Raw genomic sequence first — 24,352 nt, 5'->3', positions numbered from 1 at the left:
TCCCTCTCTAAAGCCCTGGTGCATGGTTGTATATCCTAGCTGTAAGTCATTCTAGTTCTTCTATGTGAGCCACCACCACAGCATGGCAACTGACAGATGAGTGGTGTGGTTCCACGACCAGGAGGTGAACCCGGGCTGCCCAAGCAGTGAGAGCACCAAACTTTAACCACCAGACCATCAGGCTGGCTCACTACTGAACTTTTTCTTTTATTTTTAAAGCTTTACATGTAGCTCAGGTTAGTGTGCTGAGAAGAGCTTTAGAAGATTGCAAGGATGCTTTCTGAACTTCTGAATTTCTTTACATTTTCTCTCCCCAAGATCATCTTGAATGACCGAACCATCCACGTGAAGCACGACTTTACCTGGGGCGTGAATGTGGAGAATGCAGCCCACCCTTGCGTGGGGGCCCCTTGTGCCCATGGGGGCAGCTGCCGGCCCAGGAAGGAGGGCTATGAGTGTGACTGCCCCTTGGGCTTTGAGGGGCTGCACTGCCAGAAAGGTATACGCGGGGGTCTCAGGCACTGCTTCCGGGAGCAGAGGGAACGGACAGGCCATTTGGGGGACTACCACTCTTAAAGGAAGAGTTGGTAACTCCGGGACAGCCATACCAGTTCTTTTTATCAACAATTTCAATAATATATTAGGCGGCTAATTATATATAAACTACTGTAATTATTTAATAATTAAAATGCTGAAATACTTCTGTAATGGCAGGAAAATAGCATCCCCACTTCCCTGCCCCCGGTTCCTTCCCTGAGAATCCAGGGAACCAACAGGTTAACCCATAATATAGGGGAGTTTCCAGGGCCACTCCCAGAGCCTATGGTTGATGTCTGTGCTTTATAGGCTGATAAATATTTTGTCACCTGCCTGTGAATGCTATAGAAATCTGAGAAATCTTGCCAAATACAGAAAAAGATGAATCGTATGTTATTTCCTCCAAACTAAAGTATGAATAACCTTCTATAGAATGCTATTTTCCGTGCTACCTAAGTTTTCTCTGTGCCTCAGTTTCCTCATCTGTAAAATGGGAATAACAGTAGCATTAGTATCTAACACAGAGGGTTGTGCTATAGATTCAATGAAGCAATGCACATAAAGCATTTAGAAGCATGCCTGATAAGTACTCAGTCAACACTAGCCATTACTATTATTGGTGAGAAAAATGAAGTCCATTAGTAGGTACTGTGAACTCCATAGCTTCCAACCTGCCCTTGTCTGAAAGCAGAGCGGCTCACAGACCACAAGCACCTGCTGGACTGAGCTTTCCACACCTGTCCCAGGGAGGCGGAGGCCATGGGTCTGGGGTCTAGAAGAGCCCTGCACCACGCAGCTGCATCATGTGGGCCATAGGACCACCTTCTTGTGTAGAACATCAGTGGGGCCTCCTCTGTCCTGGAACTAATAAAAAAAAAGCAGACAGGCCTGCAGGAAATAAGGCAGCGAGCCGAAGTGAAGGAATGTGCTCGCTCTCCTTCCTGTTTGTTTCCAGGTTTCTGATTTTCATCAGAAGTATGGCTTAGAGGAAAACTGTAAATTACAGGTAGATATGTTGGTATATGAAATGGCAGGAGAAGTTTTGCAGCAGCCTTGGAAAATATGAAACATGTAAGTGGCCAATTACAAGACTATGTAGTACTATATTTAAAAGAATTTTGAAACCTGGATGGCAAATCATATGAAATATATTTATTAATATAGCTCACCCTGGTGATGAATCCCCAAAAAGGAGTAAGTGATCCATTCGTTAGTGAATGATCCTGTGTAATTCTAATGAGCAGATCACCGCAAGGTCATTCGCAGCCTCCTATACTGAAAGGTTTGTTTTTTCCCCTCCCTGATAACCAGATCTTGCTTCAGAAACAAGAACCTATTGCTAGCATCCCTCACAGAAGTTGAAATAGTCCTTCTACACTGAGCAACCTGTCATAGAAATCACCAGTGCCAGGTCTCATTCAGTCCATCTATCTCAAAGAGCACTTTTTTCCATCATGAGTTTAGTTTTGAAGATCCTCAGTGAGTCTGGTTTTCTCTAACCTCATCAGAGAATTTATGGCAAATCCCACTATGGCCCTAGTTGAGAGATGGGGCACTTGTTCTGACCTCTTGGTGGCGCAGGAGGGCTGGGGCCAGAAACTCAGACAAATCCTGGAGCAGTTCTGGGTGCTCAGACCATCGCGGTGGTTTGGGGACGTCCCTTGGTCCCTGCAAGATCAGAGCATGAGCAGGAGGGTCTGAGCCCAGACAGGGGGGGCATCCAGCTCCCACCGAGCTCCTTGCTGCTCTCAGGGCACAGCAGGCTCCCTGCGGCGGCGGCAGCTGCAGACAGTTGAGGCTCTCTGTCCCAACCTGGGGAGCCCACGAGGACAGGAGGGGACAGAGGTTCCTCTAACTCCCAGGCACGACATCAGGTGCCGACAACAATCATGAGGCTTGACTTTGGGGTCCCCTCACCTTCCATTTAGGGGCTCTCACTCTTAGGTGCCTTCTTCCACTTCAAACCTCAGCACCCCATGTGGCACCCCAGTAGCAAGGCCCCCTTCTCATCTCACCAGAGGACTGTCAACAAGGTCTCACTTCTCTAAAAGATACTCCCCATCCTTAGAGATTTCTTTCCTCTTTCTTTCTACTTTCATTCAGATTTATCCATCTTGTGTCCCAGTCCCTCAGAACTTTTGTATCTAAATAAGTTACTGAGAAGTTAAAGCAGAGTTTAACAAGAGCATGTAAAAAGTGAAATTCTAAGGAATGTTATTGGCTGTTTTGCACACACATATAGAGACAGACACAGAGACATTCACATACACGAAGAGTGAGGAGGTTCTGTGGTCAGATAAGTTTGGAGGAGGCTGGGTAAGCACATTGAAACAGCTCTCTCTTCTGCGAGACTTCTCAGAGCCTTTGCTAGGCTCTGAGTGTCCAAGGCAAGGGTCCAGAATACACATGCTTTCTCCTGGGGTTCTCCCAGCCAATAGCAGACAGGCCACTATTCAGGGAAGAACTCAGCCCTGGTCCTCCCTTCCCTCCCTTGCGTTTCTAACAGTGTGGACTCACACCGTGCAGGACCCTGAAGGCCGCTAGGTGGGGCTGTTTCTCTGTAGCAGGTGCGCTGCTCCTCAGGCACTCACTGTGACAGAGCTACTGAGGCAAGGCCTGGGCTTCGGTCACACGTTCATCAGCAATGCAGTCTCAAAAGGTGGAATCTTGCCTGATTGACTCTGATCTACCACATACACAACAGTTAGGACATTTTACTTTGTATTTAGTAGATTCACGTCATATCGCTGGGTCTGATTGGGGTGAATTTTTTTGGTTCCAGTGTATTAAAAAAGAACTTACGTGAATACAAGCCATACTTTAAGAAAACTCAGTATATAAAAACACAAATTAATAAAATGTATAAGCTATGCTTACCACAGGGAATTTCTTTTCTTAGGATAGTGTATCATTAAACAATAGAAAATTGGGGGAGGGGCGTTCAGCCTAGATGTGGGTCTTTAGATAGTTGAAGCCGAGTAGTGTAGAAAAAGATGCTTCGTTTGTTTGTTTACTCTATGGTTGGAGTCAGCTTCACGTAACCAAGAATTCTGTACCAAGTGGAGCTGTCCAACCAGGGAGGGGGCTGCCCTGTGAGTGAGTGACCTGCCCTTCCTGCGAAGTGTTTCCTGGGGCTTTATGGGCTCGCATCAGCGTGTGGTTGAGAGGAGCCCCGGCTGTTGGGAAGGCTAGGTTACAACACCCCCAGGTCCTTCCTCCACTAATGTCCTGTGACTGAATGAAAAAGCCTTACTTTCTTCGACTCTTTATAGTCTATTGGGAATTTTGAGTCCCTCAAGTGGAAAATTTGCTTTGCCTGGGCTGCTGGGCTGCTGGCTTACAGGCTGCTATTCATTCGGGGTGTTTTTTGTGTCACCAGATGGCACAACCTTTTAGGTATAAATGCGAGAGAATGACAAAACCACGTTTTAACTAATGCATCAGTAAAGCCTTCATCATAGAGAAAAGACAATGCAGAAAAAATTAGGTATGAAGTGTTAGGTTAAAATATAATCATGTTCATATTTAAACAAACCCGAAAGGGCTAGATTGTCACTTCCAGCTCTGATGTTTTAGGATGGAATTAATGTTTATCCACGTATATTGACTACAGTGAGTATAGTTTTACCATTTTTGTATTCAATGGTGCCGTTGCTGGAGGGTTCCCCTGCCCTTTGTTAGTCACAAAATAACCAGGGCTCTGGAGTCTTGCAAAGAGGGGAGGGGTGGGAATTCGGGTGATATTTTCCACTAGAGAGAGAAAAGAGGCAGCTGGCTGGCTTATCATTCCCTTTTCGCAGGCAGCCTAGAGCCAAGAAAAATAATAATCATTGACAAGGTAAGTGACTGTTTAGCAAGGAACTATTTCTCCAGGTTTAAAATAAATGATGGTTGTCAGTTCAAGGTCACAGGAGCCTCAGAAGTGTCAGACAACTTACTATACACATCTTCTTGGTCCACCACCACCCCCAGCCCCACCATTAAGCCAAGTCTGGGGAGGCGAGTTGGGTGGCTTGGTGCTAATCTTGCTGAGAAAAGATTTCCAGTGGCTTCTGTTGGGATTCATGTTCATCTTCCCTAAGAAGACGTGCTGGGCCCTCTCCAGGGCTTTATGAGGGAACCAAGGCTGGTTTCCACTGATCTGCAACCAAAGTCATTGGGATTTTATAGTGACTATCAAATTCTGACTTTCCCTTTTCTGTTTCATGCTGTCACCTGGCAGAGTGTGGGAACTACTGCCTCAATAGTAAGTACTATGAGTCCTAGGAGACTGTGAAATTGCTCTGGGCTTGTGCCATGGCAGGCTCTGGTCAGGTGGGCCAACCATATGTAGAGGGTAACCCGGGGCAAGTGATGTGGGACTCGCACATACCTACCAGGGTGGTGGGAATCCTTCCTCCAAAAGTGCCAGCCCTGAGAACACACCTGTCTCCCAGCTTGACCTCGGGAAGCACCTGAGCTCCTGGGCTTAGCAGGCAGCTGGACGGGGCTCACACAGACCCCTTTGAGGCTCCATGTGCAGAGCTGACGTGTGACAAGCACCTTCTGACTGTTTCAAGGAGTCCAGGGGAACCACGGCTATTGGCCTCAGGCCCATGTCCATGGCCAATAACAGCAGCAAAGGGCCCTGCCCTCTCTCCCTGGGCATGAGCCAAACCCAGCAGGGGCGCCTTGGTTATGTTTAGCTCCGGGAAGAACTCCTCCTTCTGGTGGGATATTTCCTCCTTCTCCCTTCTCAGCACTAGTACCCTGAAATTTGGGGCCTGCCATCCCAGCTGAGAGCTCCCTTTTACCTCCTGCATTTTGCACTCTTCTTTCTCTTCTCGTCCTCCATTCTCACCCTCTTGTTTCTATTTCTAGTCCCCTGGGTCCATTCTCTCCCTGCCTTGCCTCTTCCTTCCCCCTCTCCTTTCCCTGCTCAGCGCTGCCTGTCCACCTGGCTCTCCTTTCCGTTCATGCCTTCTCTTCCTTCTCTTCCGTAGTGTTTCTTTTCCTCTCTTCCCACTTGTCTTTCTACTCAGCTCTTGCCCTTTCGCATCCTACTCGTTTCTTCTCTTGACTTTCCCTCCTCTTCATCCCCTCTTCTTCCCACCCACTTTAATGATCTTTTAAAATTTTCTTTTTCTTCCTTTGCTTTTCTTGTTTTCTTCTTTCCTTTCATTTTTCTTTTTCTTTTTTATGAGAAGATTTTAGGAACATGCCGTGGGTGACCTGACAACATAGGAACTTATACTTGGGAGCCCAGTGTCTTTTGGTTTTTGGGGTTTGCTGTTATCTTTCTCTTTCTCTCTTTCTCTCTTTTTTTAATGTTTAGAAGTTCAGTTTAAACTCTCCTGTTGTTCATAGGGTCCAATAATTACACATTTTCTCTCCTGGGTGTAGAGTCCTTAGTTCACTGTCTTTGCAGCAACCACATGTTTTTGTGAAACTAGAACTCATTTTATAAGCTGGCTTATTTACTCTCATTTTGCACATTTCTTTTACAATGAAATTCAGTCTACCTTAATTTCTTTAAACTGCCATTTCTGTGTCTTTCTAGGAGGAGAGAGAGATTGCTGTTATCTGTTTAGTAGAAATTCCCTAAATTATCCCTAATTTGTGATGCCAAACGCAGCTACTTAACCTAGTCTTTTGCTAATTGTGTGAAAAAGGGTGATTCCACAGGAAAAAAAATGATGAGAAATTGGGAAGGAGAAGACACCTTTCTAAAATATTGGAAAGTAAAAAGTGGGCTGAGGGCCAGAATTAAGGAGAATCAATCTGGTTCATGGTCTGTTGCTGTCTTAGCTATATGATCTTGGGCAAGTCCTTGAAGATTTCTGTGCATTTTCCTCTTCCGTAAAATGGGAGTAACCAACCCTTCCCTTCCCTATACTTCCTGCTGTTTCATGAGGTTGTGGTGGAGATTTTGTGAAGTATAACACTGAAAGGTGATTTGTAAAAAACAAAAGTCAAAGCTTCGTCTCCTACTTCCCCAGTCTCTTGAGGTCACGGTTGGCGGGGGGGTCCTGGGGAAGATTGGCTTTGAATAAAGAAATCCCGGTGGGCTTTGTTGGGGATTGTTTTCTCTGCCTCCCTTGGAGAGCATCTGGGGTTATCCCCAGCTGCTCCCCAGATGGGCCAAGACCTGCTCTTTGGCTTCCAAGAATAATTGGGCACAGTTCATGTTTCCGCATATTGCAAGGCCTTCTCAGTGGTGCTGAGGCCAATAACAGTGATGGCTATTCCTCAGGGAGGGGACACCAGGGAGATGCCAACTTCAGGCCATCAGGCCAGGCAGCTCTGAACCTGGACGAGTGCGTGTGCAGCCAAGAGGAAGGGGCTGACAAGTTGTTAAATGTCCTGTCTCCAGGAGCTGGCTTTCTTTGTATTTTCCTGCCATGTGGTTGAGTGCAAGGGTCAAGAGACTCACATATCACTTAACTTCCATTTTCTGTTCTGTCTCAGCCATCACAGAAGCCATCGAGATTCCACAGTTTATCGGCCGCAGTTACCTGATATATGACAATCCAGATATCCTCAAGAGGTAATAAATTTCAACAGGCACCTTCCTTAGATCTATGGGAGTAGAGTTCTCAATATCTTTCCTGGGGCTTTTCCTTATCTTACAAGCCAGAAGATAATTCTCAAAGAAGACAGTTTAGCTATGGCCTCAGGGGGAAAAAAACCACACAAAATAAACATAGAAACTAGAACAAAACAAAAAACAAACAAAACTTGAAAAATGCAGGCCTTCAAATAACTCTATTACAAACAACCCAAGCCCTTCTGGTCAAAGGGCCTGGAGAGAGGAGCGTGCCCAGCCCCAGGGTTTCCAATATTCAGGCCTTGAGAAGCAGCGAGAGCTTGATGCTTCCAAAGCCAGGGTTATGAGTGTGAGTCCCAGGCAGGGCTGTTAGCTTCACGCTGTTCTGTGGTCAGAGTCTGCAGCTCTGCCCGGAGCCAGCAGCAGAAGGGTTCTGGTGTTCCAGACAAACAGCTCCAGGTCCATGTCCTACTTTGCATCTTCATCAACAAAGGTCCACTATCTTCTTCAGGCTCTGACCAGTTCACTGAGGGGCTCCATAGCAAGAGCATGGCACAAGGAGATTCCCAAGTCACAGCCATGGCTTTTAATCCCTGGTGGCAGAAGCTCCAGCCCTGCGTTGGAGTCCAAGCTCCCGGTTTACATGACAAGGGAAAGGCTGGCCTTAGCCAAAATCATCAACCCTGGTGAAGCTCACCTTTGGCACTTTCAATATGCCCCTTCTCTCTTTATTCTCCCTTCCCTAGTTCTTTGTAGTTTGTAATGTGCAATCCCCACCCCACAGCCAGCATAGTCATTCTAGAATTTTCCTTCCTCTTCAGATTGACGGTATCTTAACAGATTAGCTAAAGGCTCTCAGTTCTTAGGGTGGATTTGGGTGGCTTTTCAAAGAACAGAAGTGGGTGAGAGACGTTTTCTTGGAGCATTGGATGTTCCTGGTAACTCTGAATGCACCCCAGACAGACCTTGCTCCATTTCTCTAATCCCATGTTGTATTTATCTAGGTTGTCTTGGCTTGGGACCTTAGGCAAAAGAGATTCCCAGCCAAGAGAGTCTTCTCCTTCTTCAGCCCTTTGTCCCCAAAGATAGAACGTTTTTCAGTCCCTAGAAAGCAGGGACAGTGTCAGAGGCCCAAGTCTTCAGTCCCCTGGTGCTTAGTGAGAGGCACTGGCTGGTTTAGGGGAACAGAGGAGTTTGGTGAGAGTAGGAGGTGTGGGGCCCCAAACTAGAGCAACTTGGATGGCACTCGTGTGCATGTGTGTACGTGCGTGTACATATGCGTATGTGTGAAGCTGCAAGTGAGAGTCAAGTTCAGGGTCTGTTTCAGTTAGATACCTTTGGCTGCAAGTAACAGCAAACTCAGCTCAGAATGGCTTAAACATGAAGGGTATTTGTTATTTCATATAATAAGCAGTCCAGACTAAGACTGGCTCCTGGGTCGATTCATTCAGAGAATCAGCTGTGTTGTCAAAGACCCAAGTCTCTTCCATCTTTCCGCCTTGTTATCCTCAGCATATTCTCCAGAGGCCACTCCCTTCATGGTTATAAGACAGCTGCCCATAAGACCCTCATAAAATGGCTATAAATCAGGGCAGTCAATAAGCCAGTGGAAGTGAAAAAACTTTCTTTTCCTCATGTGACTCTTTTAAAAGGAAAGGATTCTTTCTTAGAATCCTCCTGATGGATTTCCTCTATCTGATTGGACAATAGTGGATCACATGCCCACCCCTAAACCAGTCCCTGCAAGAGAAATGAAACCGTCAAGTTTGGCTTATACCAATCAATGTATCCAAGGCACGTGGTAGAAGGAAGGAACCTGGAACAAAAGAGTGGGGAAAACAGGTCTCTAGGGAATGGGCCACGGCCGGACTGATCTATACCTGGCCTGGTGGAGAGGTCACCATCATGGACTCTGCTCCTCCCTCGCCACTCTGAGCCCTGCGTAAGGAAGGCAACTTTGGTCTTTTCCTGTCCAGACCAGGCTCTGAGAAGCCGGGAAGAAAGTCCCCCTCTCCTGAATGCACTCTACAAGAATGGAAAGAGACTTTTCCAGTAGTGCCATATTAGTAGCAGTATTAAATTATGTTTACTCTATTCTCACCTTTTATCTAAGAACCTCATGCTTGCTGTTCCGTCTACGTCAGATCAGATGAAACACTGGTCACTTTCATGAGACTGGATTTCTGAATTAGCCTATTCTCAAGAATTGATAAGAACACATACGTATGTGGTCCTATTCCCAGCCATGGCTGTAGGGCTGGGACCTGACCTGTGTGAGCACCCCTCCTTTCCTCTCAGCTTCCTGTTCCTCTCCACCCTGCCTCTGTCCCAACACCTCTCAAGACCGTTATCCCATCAAGCCACCTTCCTTGGCTGACACTCTGCCCACTGTCCAGTCACTCCTCCTTTCCCCTCAAGGATGGTCACTGCTAGAGCTGGCCAACCGCAACCATGATCATAGCCCACAGCAGCTGCCAACTCGAACTTCTTGGCAGTTAAGAAACTTACTTTCTCTGGGGGAGTGAGGAATACTTTCTCCAGGACCCTGGAGTGGTAGGACAGGAAAGAGGGGAAACTGAGGTGTGCACTGGGGGTACAGCCTGGAACCATGGCATTAGCCAGAGTCTGGCTAATCTGCCTCAGCAAGTGCTCTCTTGTGGGGTGTCACCACACTTGAGGGCTGCTGCAGAATGAATAGTCCAAACTTTTAGACATGTGGTGGTGATGGCATTTCTAATCTGGTAATAAGTGTCAGAAATGCCAGATTATCCTTAGACCTGGCTTCTCAGGGCTGGCAGACAAAACTGAGATTACTCAGAAATGGATGTTTGTGGAGACTGGTTGATTTGGTGCAATTGTTTGTGTATTTCTCCAGGGTGTCAGGATCAAGATCAAATGCATTCATGAGGTTTAAGACAACTGCTAAAGACGGCCTGTTGATGTGGAGGGGAGACAGCCCCATGAGACCCAACAGTGACTTCATTTCCTTGGGCCTTCGGGATGGAGCCCTGGTGTTCAGGTAACCCCGTTGCCAGCTGCCTTCAGCATGACCTTGTGATTTTTCTCAGACAGTGCAGATCATGCCAAATGAGAGTGATGCAAAAGAAGTGAGCCAGGACACAGTCTACTGGAACTGACTGTTGCCTGATGCTCCAGATTTATTTGGGCCTCCTTGTCTTTCCAACATCCATCTTCTAGAGCAGCAATCAGCAGACTACAGCCTGAGGGCCAAATCTGGCCCACCACCCATTTTTGTAGGTGAAGTTTCATTGGAATACTGCCATCCTCATTCATTGATGTGTTGTCCATGTCTGCTTTCATGCTGCCGTGGCACACTTGAGTAGATTCAACAGGGGCTGTATGGCCAAGCCTAAAATATTTATTATCTGGCCCTTTATAGAACAGTTTTGTGACCTATGTTGTAGGGTTTTACTGTCATGTACTCCCCACTTGCAAATTAGGAAGTAGTAGAAAGAGGACTTGGATGCTGCCAAGCACGGACGTGAGTACTCAGCTCAGTGCTCACCAGCTCAGGCAGATCTAAAGATCTAATCTCCTGGCTTTGACTTCTGACTCTGCTGCCTGTTAGCTGTGCAGCCTTGGGAAGGTGAATGCCTGCTTTCCAATCTCCCACTGCAAAGAAGAACAAAAGAAGATTCATGTCTCAGTTGATCAGCATGACATTTGGATTTTTGTAAATGCTTCTTGGGTGATACTGATAAGGCAGTCCTGGAAGTTCTTACCTCTTTTACGTGAATTTAGACTGTTCTCAGATTTGTCCCGTGAGTTGCTATGAAGTAACTAAAGGATTACCTGGACAACTTCTCCGCACCAGAATGGATGGGAGGGAGGTTCCCACAGGACAGGGACTGGCTTGTGTAATATGAAAAAGCTCCTCTAGAGATTGTGATGACACATCCTCAACGAGGTTAGAAATAGCTCATCTAGATCGGTGGTTCTCAAAGTGTGGTCCCTGGACCAGCAGCATCAGCGTACCTGGGAACTTGTTAGAAATGCAAATTCTCAGGCCCCATCCCTGACCTACTGAGCCAGAGGAATGAGGGGTGGGCCCAGACATCTTGTTTTAACCGTTTCTCCAGGTGATTCTGATGCTGAGGTTTGAAAACCTTACTCGGTCTCTAGACCATCTGCCCTGTGGGGGCAGGAATTTCTCTGGCTTTTCCTTCTTCAGTCCCTCCTCTGGTGACTAGCAAAAGTGTTCACTCAATGATGTGGGATTAATGGAAAGTGGAGTAGACATGGGCGAGATCACTGAACTATGCAGGAGATAAAGACTTAATTCTGGGGCTTCCGTGGGTCATGCACCGGGATTACTGACAGCCAGAGCAGGGTAATGTAAGTCTATTCACTTTGAATAAAAGGCATTTTGAGAGGAAACGTCACTTATCCAACATCACACTTGCCCCTGAATAGCAGAGCATGTTGAGGGATGCGGTCCTCTCGTTGCTGGGGGATTTTTGAGAGACCTATGTGGTTGAAAGCTGGATGCTGGCCCTGAGAGCAGCTCTCATCCTCTCCACCCCTTTCCCCCCCGGCCCCGAGGTCAAACGCAGAGCTCTTCACACCCCAGTTTCAAGCTGGCTGCCGCAAAGCCATTTTCTTGTGGTTTTCCTGTGGTTAACCTCGCCAAGGCCTCAAGTACTTGATTGTGCCCAGAAAAGGGAACTGAAACAGTAGCTCAGCCGTGGGTGGAAGACCCAACTTCCCCCCTAAACAGCCAGCTAAAATCTATTCACCACCAGCCCCTGCCGGACAGGGAAACTCGATCTGCTCAGGGCCGCCCTTCTGCTCCCACCGGCTCCCACGCCTGGCCTGGCCAGCCCCCCCAAACACTCCCCATCCTCCCACACCCTCTGGATGCCCTTCTAACAACTCCACTCCATCCTGGACATATTTCTTATGTTACCGTTTCTTTCTCAGGTTTCTGAAAATTGGCCCCAGGTTTTTCTTTTTAGCCTGGAGTTCTGTTTGTGTTCTGTGTAAAGGATACACTGTGTAGCCCTCACCAGGCAGACATCTGTGCCCGTCCCAGGCCTGGAGCTGCAGTGTTGCCGCTCCTCTGTGCTTCCTTCCTCTGGGCAGTTGCCCCACATCCATTCACCCAACACAGATATATGGAAGCGCTGCAGGAGGCTGGGCATAGAGAGAAATTGGAGCGTAGGCCAGTGGTTTGAAAATGTCAGCCTACAGAGTCAGCGGGGAAGCTTGCTTCAGAGGTAAATTGCTGGGCCACCCCCAGAGATGCTGATGGAGAAGGTCTGATAGGGTGCCAGAATGGGAGTGAAAACAATCAGGAACCACGCACTGGGAAACAGGGCCGGAAGTGGTCAAAAGCATGGGCTTCCGGGTCAGACATGTGAATTCCCATGGCCGTGTGATCTCCTACAAGTCACCCGACCTCTCCACAAAAGGAAAGGACTAGTTTTGAGGATTGTATGAGTTAATTCACATAAAGTGCTTAATGCAAGGCCTGGCGTATCTAGTTATCAGTGATGATGATTATGAAAATTATTATCCTTGTTCAAGTGTTTTCTATGTTCTAAAGCCCCCTGCCTTACATCGATAACATATGTAAGGATGTTAGCACAATACTGCATCATAAAATTTAACTAAGTTATTATTTTTAATAAGACATAGGCCCTGCCCTCAGGCAGCTTACATCAGTGGAACCTAGAGAGTGGGCTGGTCTGTTGGGTGGCTGAACCATTTTTGAAGTTTCGGTGTTTGAACCAGGTCCAAAACAAATAATAGGAAACTGAAGATAATAAAATACTTTCTCAACTTTCTTGACTTTCTTCCTTCACCTAAATGCTGGTCGTTTTGCTAATGAAGTGCTCAAAGCCCTTCTGCCAGAGAATAGGGAAGAGCAATGGAACTCGAACTAAAAATTGTTTATGGTTTTGGTGCAAGATTGAGTAGAAGAAAGGGAATCAAAGTGCTCAGCCAAGAGTATGGTCTTTTGTTTTGTCTCATTTTGTTTTATGATTATATGTGGGGCATAAAACCCAGTGAGCAGGTTTGTAAAAATCATTCAACTGATGATCTTACCCACTAATTTTCCATGTGACCTGGATAACATTTTCACGCAACAGAGAAGGGAGAGATCTGACATTAGCACAGTTCCCTGTGCTACAGTTTACAGAAGGCTTGATGAAGTGGTGTCACCACTGGAGGCAGCCTAGTGGCTTCCAAAAGGCCTCTCCTGATGGCATTTCCTGGTGGCCCACCTTGGTGCTCAGCCTTGTAGCCTTTTGTGCACGCTAAGATGAGTAGGTGAACTTGGATTGGGTACCCAATTCATGCTGACCAGATTCACAAGACATTGAGAGAGAAACCAGACATGCATTCATTTGGTCATTCACTCATTCATTCATTCCTATGTTTTTGTTTATTTTTTTAATTGGGGCATAATTTACATAAAGTGCACAAATCTTAGGTGTAGAGCTTGAGAGATGTTTAAACGTGTAAATACCTGTGTAATAAGCACCCAGAACAAGACATAGAACATTTCCCACACCCTAAAAGGCTCCCTCATGCCCTCTCGCAATGAAGGTAACCAGTATTCTTGGTCATGTATTATTATATAAAAGAAAAAGATACTCCAGGATGAAGTATCAGGGTGTCAGGGGAAACAGGAAGTTATTTGGAAGGTCTGAAATCAGAGAGAGTTGGGTGGGAGTTGGAAAGTGAGGTTATGGAGATGCGAACAGAGTTGCTCCCCACACCAGCAGTGATGGCTGGATTCCTGTCTGCTAGATCCACTGTTGACTCCCTTGAACACATTTGGACTCTTTGCATGGACAGAAGTGTTATTAGGCTGGAGAAGAGAAGAGGAAAGCCCTTCATTTGTCCAAACACAACTTAAAAGGTTTCCATTCACTGGATCGCAATCATGTTCCAGTCTGGCGTCCCTGTGATTACACCCAGGTCACCTTGATTCTGAGATCTGGGTGTTCCTGACCTTTTTGGTTACATATTTACAGCCTGTTGGTTTTCTCTCACACATGACTACTCTTCCTGGAGTGGGTTGACAAATTTAACTCTTGGTGGCAACTTTCTCCTTACTACTGGTTCCTCAGGATATATTGTCAACCCTGTATCTGAACTGCGTGAAGTACTGCACATATTTAAGATGGTGGGATTATTTGTTTGATTCCTACTATGTACTGTGCTCTTTACATATGTTATCCTACTTAATATTCCCTATGATCCTTTAGGAAAGGTATTATTACCCCCGTTTCACAGATGAGGAAACTTAGGTTCAGAGAGATGAAGCAAATTGTCCAAGCTAGTAATTGGCAAGACTGGAAATCAAGGCAGGTTAGTCTAATCCAAGTGTCCATGCTCTTTCTGTCACCCCGTGCTGCCTCTCACAAAAGCCACACATAGTAATTCAGCTAACTTTCTGCCAACCCGCTCGCAGCCCTGCTTCAGATTCATTCATTTCTTCCACAAGCATTTGGCCACTAAATAATGAAATCTGAAAATTCCACCTCCAGGCTGCTTCATACAAGGAGACACTTGATGGGGGAAAATTCATTAGGAAACAGTGGATTTTTGAGGGTCAGAGTGACAGCTTTGTTTCATGGCTTGTCGAGTCACCCAAGTTCTATTTTTGGTTAAATGTCGATGGGCTGTGTGACTTCTTTGAGCCTCCATTATTAAAGAAAGGACCCATAGTGCTTTCCCTGGGGAAAGCCAAGCGCTTTCTCCTCTTGCTGTTTTCTCAAACTGAACGCATGCAGGAGCTAGCTAATCCAGGTTTCCCCTCGATATTCCTGTTTCTTGGCCAACGAGGTAAAGGAGAGACATGTCCTCTCACAAGACAAGGAGTGAGTTGTCCTGGGTGGAGCACTTTTTCCTTCAAAAGCAGGATTACATCGGCTTTATTACATTATGAAGGGGAGGTCTAGGCTGTTGGCCCAGTGCCTGACCTAGAGTAGTCACTCACTAAATATTTGTTGAATTCAATTAAATTAGAATAATTGAATGAAGACTGGACCAAGAGGGATATTTCTCTCTGGTAAACACATGTGCATGTCTTCTGATACCCTTAGGGTATCAGGCTATTTGGAAACTGAAATAGAAAATAGAAAGCTACTGAGTGGACCTGGTATCAGAGTAAAATGGCGGCAGGCAGGGGGTTGGTGGGAGCGATAAGATGCCAAGCTCAGGTTCTGTACATTAGCTTTGGGATTTTAGGCAAATTCCTCTAATCTCTTTGGAGCTCAGCCTACTCTGCAGTGTTCTGTTTTGTTTTGTCTTTTAAGAAATGAAAACACATGTATTAAATTTCCAGGGGCTGCCATAACAAAATAACACAAATTGGGTGGCCTAAAACAATAGAAATTTAGTCTCTCACAGTTCTGGAGGCTGGGAGTCCAACATCCTGCAGATGTTGGCAGGATGGGTTCCTTCTGGGGCCTCTGGGGGAGAATCTCTTCTACGCCTCCCTCCTAGGTTCTGGCGGTCACTGGCAATCCTTGGTGTTCCTTGGCTCGTGGAGGCATCCCTCCGATCTCTGCCTCCATCGTCATGTGGCATTCTTCCCTGCGTGGCTCTGTGTCTGTGTCCACACTTCCTCTTTTTGTAAGGACACCAGTCATACTGGATTTAGGGCTGCCTTGATCCAGTATGACTTCATCTTAACTAATTACATCTGCAAAGACTCTATTTCCAAATAAAGCCACATTCTGGGGTTCTGGGTGGACATGAATTTTGGGGGGACACTATTCAACCTAGTACAACACATTACACGTGATAAAGCCCTTCTTCCTGATGCCATAGTACTGATGCTTCTGAACATGGTGCCTGAAGATAGTCATCCTTGAGGCCACTAGGCTAACTGAAATAAGCCAGTCACAAAGAGACACACACTGTGTGATACTACTTATCTGAGGTAACTAGAAAGTACTCACATTCACAGAGACAGAAAGTAGAACGGTGGTCGCCAGGGCTGGGGGTGGGGGGAATGGAGAGTTGTTTAAGGGGTACGGAGTTTCATTTTTGCCAGATAAAAAGAGCTCTGGAGATTGTTTGCACACAGTATGAATGCACTTAATACTACTGAACTGTATGCTTAAAGGTAATTAAGATAGTAAATTTTATGTTACGTATATTTTACCACAAGTGAAAAAAAAAATCTTTCACAGCCTGGCCTGGAAAACTAATGTTTTATAACATTGTTTTGTTTTGAGTTAAGGAATCTATATTTTGAGTTTCCAAGAACTTTTGCAATGAGCAGCATTTGTGAATGACTGTCTCCCTGTGCTTCAGTGCTTTACTCTGTTCTCTGCCTTGTCCTTCTCCGACACCTTTAGCTATAACCTGGGCAGTGGCATGGCATCCATCATGGTGAATGGCTCCTTCAACGATGGTCGGTGGCACCGAGTCAAGGCTGTTAGGTGAGTACCTGCCACACAGTGTGAGACAGCCAGAGCTCAGAAGAGGTGGGACATGCTCTTCAATTCCCTTTAGTCCCACTGTCCTGTTTCCCAGCCTTGCCTGGCTCCCAGTACTCCTGATCCGGGTCATCCAGGGCATTTTGCTACCAACTCCCACCTGTGCCCTTCACTAACACTGACACGCCAGAGAGGCTGAACTCCCAAATCTTCATTCAACAATGACCTTCTGGAGAAAGAACTTTTTGATGGCTAAGCTAGAAGAGGGCTTCGCTTTCTAGTGAGATCTAGATCTCTCTAGTGAGATATGATTTCGGGGTGCATGGACTTTGAGGAGTGCTTCAAATCTCTTTATATAGGCAACTGCCCACCTTTTTTTTATTTTAACATTACATTACCTGAACCTTAGAAGCTGTGTGTACCCTGCCCCAATTACATATCTCCCCTCTCACAGAAGTCACTACCTTCACTTCGAATTAACTTTGGGTGAATCATTTCCTTAAAATTACAGGTTTACCACCTATGTCCATATTTCTAGCAATATATTTTGAGAAACCAAATAGCAGGGTCAAACTTAGTTATATAAAGAAATGTCAATCCTGCCATGTTAGATGAAGGTGCCAGGAGATGAGCTGAACAGAATCTTTGGTTCAGATTCCCTGTGAATTTACCATAGCCCTTTCTCAGGAAGTCAGTGGGTGAGGACATGAGTGAGGCTTGGGGCTACCATGGTCAGCTTCCTACTCAGCTCATATATAGGCTGTGGTAGGAGTAGCTTTTCTGGACCCCTCCTTCCTGTCCACTGTGTCTGCCTTTGATAACCAAAAGGATGTGTGAGGATACGGAGGCAGATCTCTGCCCATCAGCTGCCCAAGTGGCCCAGAAAGCTCTTGAGGCAGACATTGATTTTGATGAAGCCTCAACTCTGATTTGTTGAAAAAAGAAAGGTCTTCCCATAGTGAATATTTATAGGCTTGATCTCAAATATAATCTAGAATATAAGTTAAACTGTTCATAGTTCAACCCAACTCCAAGATACCCCAGGCTATGTGGCTTCTAAGTTCTTCATTTCTCTGTCTTACTCATCTATAAAGGGCTCTCTCTGAAAGATCCAAAGGAATATGAAATGCTTGACCACACTTGATCCTTATAACTCCCATCTGCGAACATCAGAGAACACCTGTTCTCAATTTTCTTGAATAGAGAAGCTTGCTAGAACACTCAGACATTGTGGAATGATTTTTAAACCCTCAAAATTGCTGTGGTTTGATTATGTGCATGAGATACACATTGGTGGGGATTCTAAGCACTTCCTAGACATCTAAGGAAACAGATGTTAAGTGACTTTCTCAAGAGTATACAACAGTTTGTGGGCAAAGCCAAGATTAGACTTCTAGATCAAAGCTCTTTCCCACCCCTTGGGAAATTACCTAGCAGCCCACCCCAGCTAGGATTTCAGATGTTTTGGAGGGAAAAGACAGGGAATGTTCCAGCTGAAGAACTTCAGATGTCAGATCATCAAGGTTGGCACCATAAAAATGGTTTAGCAGACTTGGCTCTTACTGTTGTCGTCACTGATATCTCTCCTAGTGGTTCTAGGTTGCGGTGGGGGCTGAACAGAAGGAACTGAAACCAGGAACTGGATAGTCGGGAGGATTCAAGCAGATATTGTGAATTGTGTTTCAGAGAAGCAGATAGGCCTAAAAGGGATGGTTCATCAGATCTATGCAGGAACTGAGTCAAGGCCATGGATATCAACTACAGCAAGAAGGGTTCGATGGATACCTTAATTCTCTCCAGCAGGCTCCAAGGTCAGAGATAGGGGAATCAATGAAGCAGGAAATCTCCAAGGGGAGCCCTACTTTGTATACTGCCTTGCTGTGAGTAATCATGGTCTTGCAGGCATTAATCCTAGCAGAAAAGAGAAAGCAAATCCTCATCTATTAAGCCTCTTAAGGATGCCAGGAACTTCACATACTTTATCTCGGTTAATATGCACAGCAACTTAAGTTCTATAATCTTCATTTTGCGGATGAGAATGATGATGACATTGATAACAATAATAACACACTCCTCTACCACTCTTTATAGAGCAGGTATGTGTCAGGTACCGTGATCTGAGCTTTGCATGCATGGTCTCTGATCTCCACAATAGCCTTGGAAAATGGACATAGTTTATTCCCATTTCAGATGAGGATGTTGAAGGTCCACAAATTTTCTTGTTCATTCATCTGCTACTATGAGCTATATACTATTCCAGACACATGAGATACATCATTGAATAACACCAACATCCTTGACTTGATGGTCTTGTATTCTAATGGGAGGCCATAGACAATAAGTAAAGAACAATGAAGAAGCACACTACTTACTACGTTAGAAAGTGATATCACGTTCTTTTCACATCTCAGATGCCATTGATTATAAGTTATATCCTCATTTCAGAGATATAAAAAATGGAAAATTCTTAGAATTGAAGAAATAAAAGTGGTGAAAAATGGAATCTTTTAGAGTAATGGGGAAAAAAGCAGGGCAGACAAGGCAAGCTATTGGGGGCATTGGCCATCACAGCATTCAGGTGTGAGATTCTAAAAAAAGCTCATCCAAAATTGGGAGGCAGTGTGTGCTCTTGAGGGTGAGGACAGAACAGGAGAAATACTTCCAAAGCGAGTTTCTAGAAGAGTTGCTATCAAGAAGTTAGGCCTGGGCAACCAGATTTATATCATTGTACCCCCCACCCCCAAAAGAGGTAGAGCCAGAAACCTCTGGAAGGTGAACAAGGGCCTAAAAGCAGGAAAATTAGTTTAAAAAATTTACTTGAGGAATTAGAACCCAAGCTCCTTCTCTACTTCATACAGCTGGCACACTGCCTTCTCCCTACCCACGGAAAGTCAATTATCTGGAGTATGTAAAATAAGGATTTCTGGACTAGGAGACACTAAGTATATCTAAATACTGGACTATTGTATAAATACTGTATAAGTTAAGGCTGGGGACTATGTGAAAGTTCATATGTTGACTATTAAACCCCATAGTTCTTCCTCCATTGAGATTCCGGACTCATGGCAGCCATGCCTATACCCCACAGTAAGGAGAGCAGAAAATTCAGGTGTCCCCAAGGAAGTGATTGAGCCAGATCATGGCACTGTGAAGCCACAGTCAACAAAACCTCTCCTGACACAGAGCTTCCAGTCTGCTTTTTAGTGCTCAGCACTTAACTATGAAGTGGCCTTCAGGGATCACTAGACATTTGAAAAAAGTCTTCAACATAAAAGATGGGTATCAGAACAAACAGACACAACAGAGGAACTTGGAGGAAACAGAAACTATGAATGAAAAAATGATTTAAAAAACACTAATATCGTCAGAGAGATAAGAGAGGTTATTAACCCAAGAAACAAGAACTGTTTGCTATAAAAAAGGAACATTAAAAGACCAATAAAAAACTCAAAAAGAAGTATGGTGTGGGTTGGAATACACCCCGTAGCTATAGAAGCAAATGTGCTTTTCTGAAGAGGGTTCATGGGCTGGATAGTTCTGGAAATCATCTTAGAAAATTGCAAAGCCCTTGCCACAGATGAAGACCTCCACTCCACTGCTCTCTGAGTGGGTCCTTTAGAAACTTCTAAGCCATTCTTTGTTCTCCCCTAGAGTAGCCCTCTACCTACAAAAACTGCTTCATTGGCTTCCCGTTGTGCCTGGAATAACATCCAAATTCACCCTGTGTCCATGTCACCACCACTCCTCCCCTTAAAGTTCTTCTCTGGTTTCCTCTCAGCTGCAGGATAAATTCTATCTAAGCTCCTTATGCCCTTCACCATCTGCTTCTGGCTTCATCTTTCATCACCCTACTGCCACCTCCAGAATTCTCTATACTCAGTCTGTACCAACCCTCTTGTCGTTTCTCTCTTTGCCATTGCCACTTCCTGTTTGCATTGGCCTTCTTCACTTGACCTACTCAGCGTTCAAAACACATCTCAGACAGAATCTCCTCTGAGAAGCTTTCCCTGACCCTCTCCCCTCCTCCTGTGTAATTCCACAGCACTCTGGCCTTCTCCTACCATAGCATGGTGACACGGTGTTGTCATTTGCAGTTTGGTTGTCTGCCTCAGTAGACCATAAGCTCCTGAGGGCCAGGCATTTGCTTTTCTGTGTTTTTTTTTTTTTTTCATTTTTGCAGCTCCATCATTTAGCATAGTACCTGGTGCATAGTAGATATTTAATACGGTTTTATTGAAATGAGTGAACAATCGAATGAAGCTTAAAATGGTGGTGGGTTTTTACAGGGATGGCCAATCAGGAAAGATAACTGTGGATGACTATGGGGCCAGAACAGGCAGATCACCTGGCATGATGAGGCAGCTCAACATCAATGGAGCCCTGTACGTGGGTAAGCGACCTTTGACCAGATCTAAGTTCTGCAGTGCTTTTTCTTGTTAGTCCTCCATTTGTCACTCTGGGGCTCCCCAAAACTGTGCACTTCACTGGAGCAGTCAAATACTTGGAAATCAGGAAGCTCTCCAGATACTCCATTCTTTCATCTGCTGAACTTCTGACTCATGGTTGAGGGGGCAGGAAGCACTTAGATGCTTTTGTGCTTTGGACTGATCCACCAGGAAAACCATGCTTTTCTTGTTTATAGAACAGGAACTTGCTAAATATAGCTCCATGAATTCTCTCTGAGGAAGGAGGATCCGTCTTTCTGGCCCCCCTCAGAATTAGAATGAGTGCTATTTCTGGAAATAGCTTAGAACCTGCTAGTGCAGACACATAAACATAGAAAGATATCTCTATCCATATGTTATCATCTAAAAGTTAACTTAATTGAAAGCATTCCACATCAGTGTATTCCTTTTGGTTTAAGATAGCATTGCCTCTAACAACATATACATTTTGTTGACATTATACAACATTTCAAAATTTACCAGATACTATGTGGTTTGAAGTGGTCGATTGGGTCAGAAATCACATACATGAGGTGAGGATTTATAGCCTCTGGTTGTGTATCAAATCGATCCAAGTCAACCTCTTCCTTCAGGGATAATTATAGTTTAGGCAAATGCGATGTGCTGAGCAGTTTGGGGGACACACAGCCCTCACTTATCCTGTCAGCCAAGGGACACCTTGGTCAGTAGACATCCAAGAGTCCTAAAGAGACATTTTCCCTTTGGCTCACCGCATCTCCCTCTTGCTTCCCCGCAGGTGGAATGAAGGAAATTGCTCTGCACACTAACAGGCAGTACATGCGAGGCCTCGTGGGCTGCATCTCTCATTTCACCCTGTCCACCGATTACCACATTGCCCTCGTGGAAGACGCCGTGGATGGGAAAAACATCAACACTTGTGGAGCCAAGTAACACCAGCTGGCCTTGCCCAAGGGACAGAGCCTTCTATACTGAGAATCCCAGGGGCCCCAAGACCCTGCCTGATGCCATACACAGAGGCACAGGGACCAGGTGTGTTTCCTCTCATCAAGGAGAAAGTACACCCTGATGAGAAACTAGAACCAAGATAGGAGTCCCGTGTGGCCTTTCCTGCTGACACTCTGTGGGCCAAACCCAACGGAATACTCTGTGTAGCAAGCATCGGACTTTGACCATTGAATGTGTAGTGGCTGCCAGAGATCACACATCAATGCAAATTCCAGAGCCTGTCTGCTGCAGCTCAATGACTATGTTGTGATTCATAGTGCATAAAAAAAGAAAGAAAAAAAGAGAGACACAAAGGGCAGCATTAAAATATTTCTCTCCTTCCCTGACTCATGACACGCTTACTGACAGCGGAATGACTGTGTGACCTCGAACCTTGGATTTCCCACCTTGGCCCAGGAATTATTAGGATTAACCCCTTCCACTCCTCACTGGCTGGTTCAATGTGCTCTGACAATTTCATGAAAATAAGGATGAGGGGAGACTAGACGTAGAAATCGTAATCATAATCCTGCCCCCCTAAAGCTGACCTTTAATGAGAAGTCCCTACTTTTTATAATGCAAATCTAAGAAAATGGGCCCCCTGATTTTGTAGCTGTCCTTTTGTATGTGTATCTTTTTATAGCTGCAGGTTGTCTACGCAGTGTACTTTTGCAAGTTTGTGTGGACAACCCTGAATTCTTTGCACACTTCCTAAAAATTTTCTCCCGAAGGAGATTTGTTGGGGCCCTCTGTGGCATCAGTGGAATGGGGTAGGTAATTTGGGGTGAGCACCTTGGAGAGCTGACCATTCTTTTTCGGTAAATGTTGATGGCTCTAGGAGATGAATATGAAGCTTCCAAAATAAGCAGATTAAAAGGCACATGTGTTACTGGGGTGGTTCACTGTCATTTTTATTTTAAGAGAGGGGAATGTCTGTAGTAAACTTGAATAAAGGAGATGAAGAAGTTAGAACTCATTCATTTAGTCATTCATTCATTTGTGGAGGTGTTAGTGATCTTTGCAGAGGCCATGTCCAGAAAAACACACTAATGCAATTAGTGTTTCTAAAGCTATGCTAGGGGGTGCCCTCTGCATGCTCTGAGCAGCTGGGCAGCAACCAGAGAAAGGAGGCTGCTTTCTTCTGACCCATCAGCTGTGCCCCTTTGCTGTTCACGTGTGTGACCCTGGAGACAGCTGGCTCACTGGCAGAGCTCCATGACAGGGCTTGCTAGGGGAAGGATGCAATGAACGCTGCCCTCAAAGAGCAGGGAAATATGATCCGACTCAAGCAAAAGCCTATAAATAGTCCCACGCATGACTCTACTCTTGTTTGTGTAGCATTCATTCAGCGAAGACTTTGAGCTTTGTGCAAAGCACAGTTTTAGGCACATTAAGAATTCTAAAAAATGAATAAATAAACTAGAGATGTTTACCTTGTGCTTCACCCTTCTGCTTCCTGACTTTGGGACCCTTTGACGACCAGGATCTTTCCTATTAGGGGAATAATGGCAATAAAGACAACAACAATAATAATAATTCATCCTTCTCTACGTATGTCACCTTGTGAGTGCATATTAGAGGAAGCCACGTGATAGAAAGTGGGTTTTACCCCTTCCCAGCCACGCTTACCTCAACATCTCTTCCTTGGAGACTGCTAGGGCCAGTGCTTCTAAGATACAATGGAGTTGCTTTCACAGTGCATTTTGAATCAATTGCCTCCAGCCAAAAAAAAGTTATTGTGATTTTAGCAAAATATCCAGCTGAGCTGAAGCCAGAAGAGTTGTGTTGTAGATGAACTATTGTTCCATGTAAGTGTTTTCCAGAGAAAAAGGCAATGACCCAGGGATGGGGGCCTGGGAGTGGGTGTTGAAGCTGATGAGGATTCTGAACCACTTTCCTCTAGGTGGGATGCAGAAGGGGCTAAAAGGGGAGGGGTGACACTGTGATGGATTCAGGGCAGCAGAGTAGGGGAACCCGAGAGGAGCTGATCACAGGGGAGGCTCAGGGTAGGACAACAGGTAAGAGGAAGTATATTCCAAGCTTCGAGCAAGGCTCTTTCACCCTCTCCATGGACAAAAATCAGGAGATGTGGGATGAGTTCATAGCAGAGGTGGATATGAGGATAAAAACTTTGCCCTGAAGCTGAGAGATTAATGGGTCACATGGGCAGGAGAGCTAAGAGAGCTCAGCCTGGGGTTGTGGGTCCCCCAGTTTTCTCTCTAAGTGTATCTGCTATCTATTGCCATAATAATGCTGCATGACAAACAACCACAAAACCTCAGTGGCATACGGCAATAAGTAGTTATTGCCTCCACGCCTCAAGTGGTCAGCTTGGCAGTGCTGCCGATCTTGGCTGGGCTTGATGAGGCAATTCTTCTGGTCTCAGCTGGATTTGTTCACATGTAGAGGGGTTGGCTAATTTAGGATGGCCTTGGCTTGGATGGTGAGGTGACTGG

At 45.4% G+C, this 24,352-nt stretch overlaps 1 protein-coding gene across 3 annotated transcripts in view; it reads left to right on the top strand.

Moving 5' to 3' along the window:
- The window catches only part of EGFLAM (EGF like, fibronectin type III and laminin G domains), a 172,765-nt gene extending 149,893 nt beyond the window's left edge, over nucleotides 1-22,872 (top strand). For 2 of the 3 annotated variants that reach the window (XM_014831261.3, XM_044779406.2), the window contains 6 exons: nucleotides 319-499; nucleotides 6,985-7,063; nucleotides 9,939-10,082; nucleotides 16,405-16,488; nucleotides 20,772-20,875; nucleotides 21,688-22,872. In XM_014831261.3, coding sequence (XP_014686747.2) covers nucleotides 319-499; nucleotides 6,985-7,063; nucleotides 9,939-10,082; nucleotides 16,405-16,488; nucleotides 20,772-20,875; nucleotides 21,688-21,842 — 747 coding nt within the window. In that variant the 3' untranslated portion in view covers nucleotides 21,843-22,872. Of the gene's footprint in view, nucleotides 1-318; nucleotides 500-4,759; nucleotides 4,926-6,984; nucleotides 7,064-9,938; nucleotides 10,083-16,404; nucleotides 16,489-20,771; nucleotides 20,876-21,687 lie in introns of those variants that run through there. The other variant, XM_070519746.1, reaches the window with a different exon arrangement.
- The last annotated feature ends 1,480 nt before the right edge of the window (nucleotides 22,873-24,352 follow it).

Source organism: Equus asinus, chromosome 10, assembly GCF_041296235.1.
Source record: "Equus asinus isolate D_3611 breed Donkey chromosome 10, EquAss-T2T_v2, whole genome shotgun sequence".
Taxonomy (NCBI): Eukaryota; Metazoa; Chordata; class Mammalia; order Perissodactyla; family Equidae; genus Equus; species Equus asinus.
Note: the sequence above shows the minus strand (reverse complement) of the source record. Positions and strands in the feature narration are given on the sequence as shown.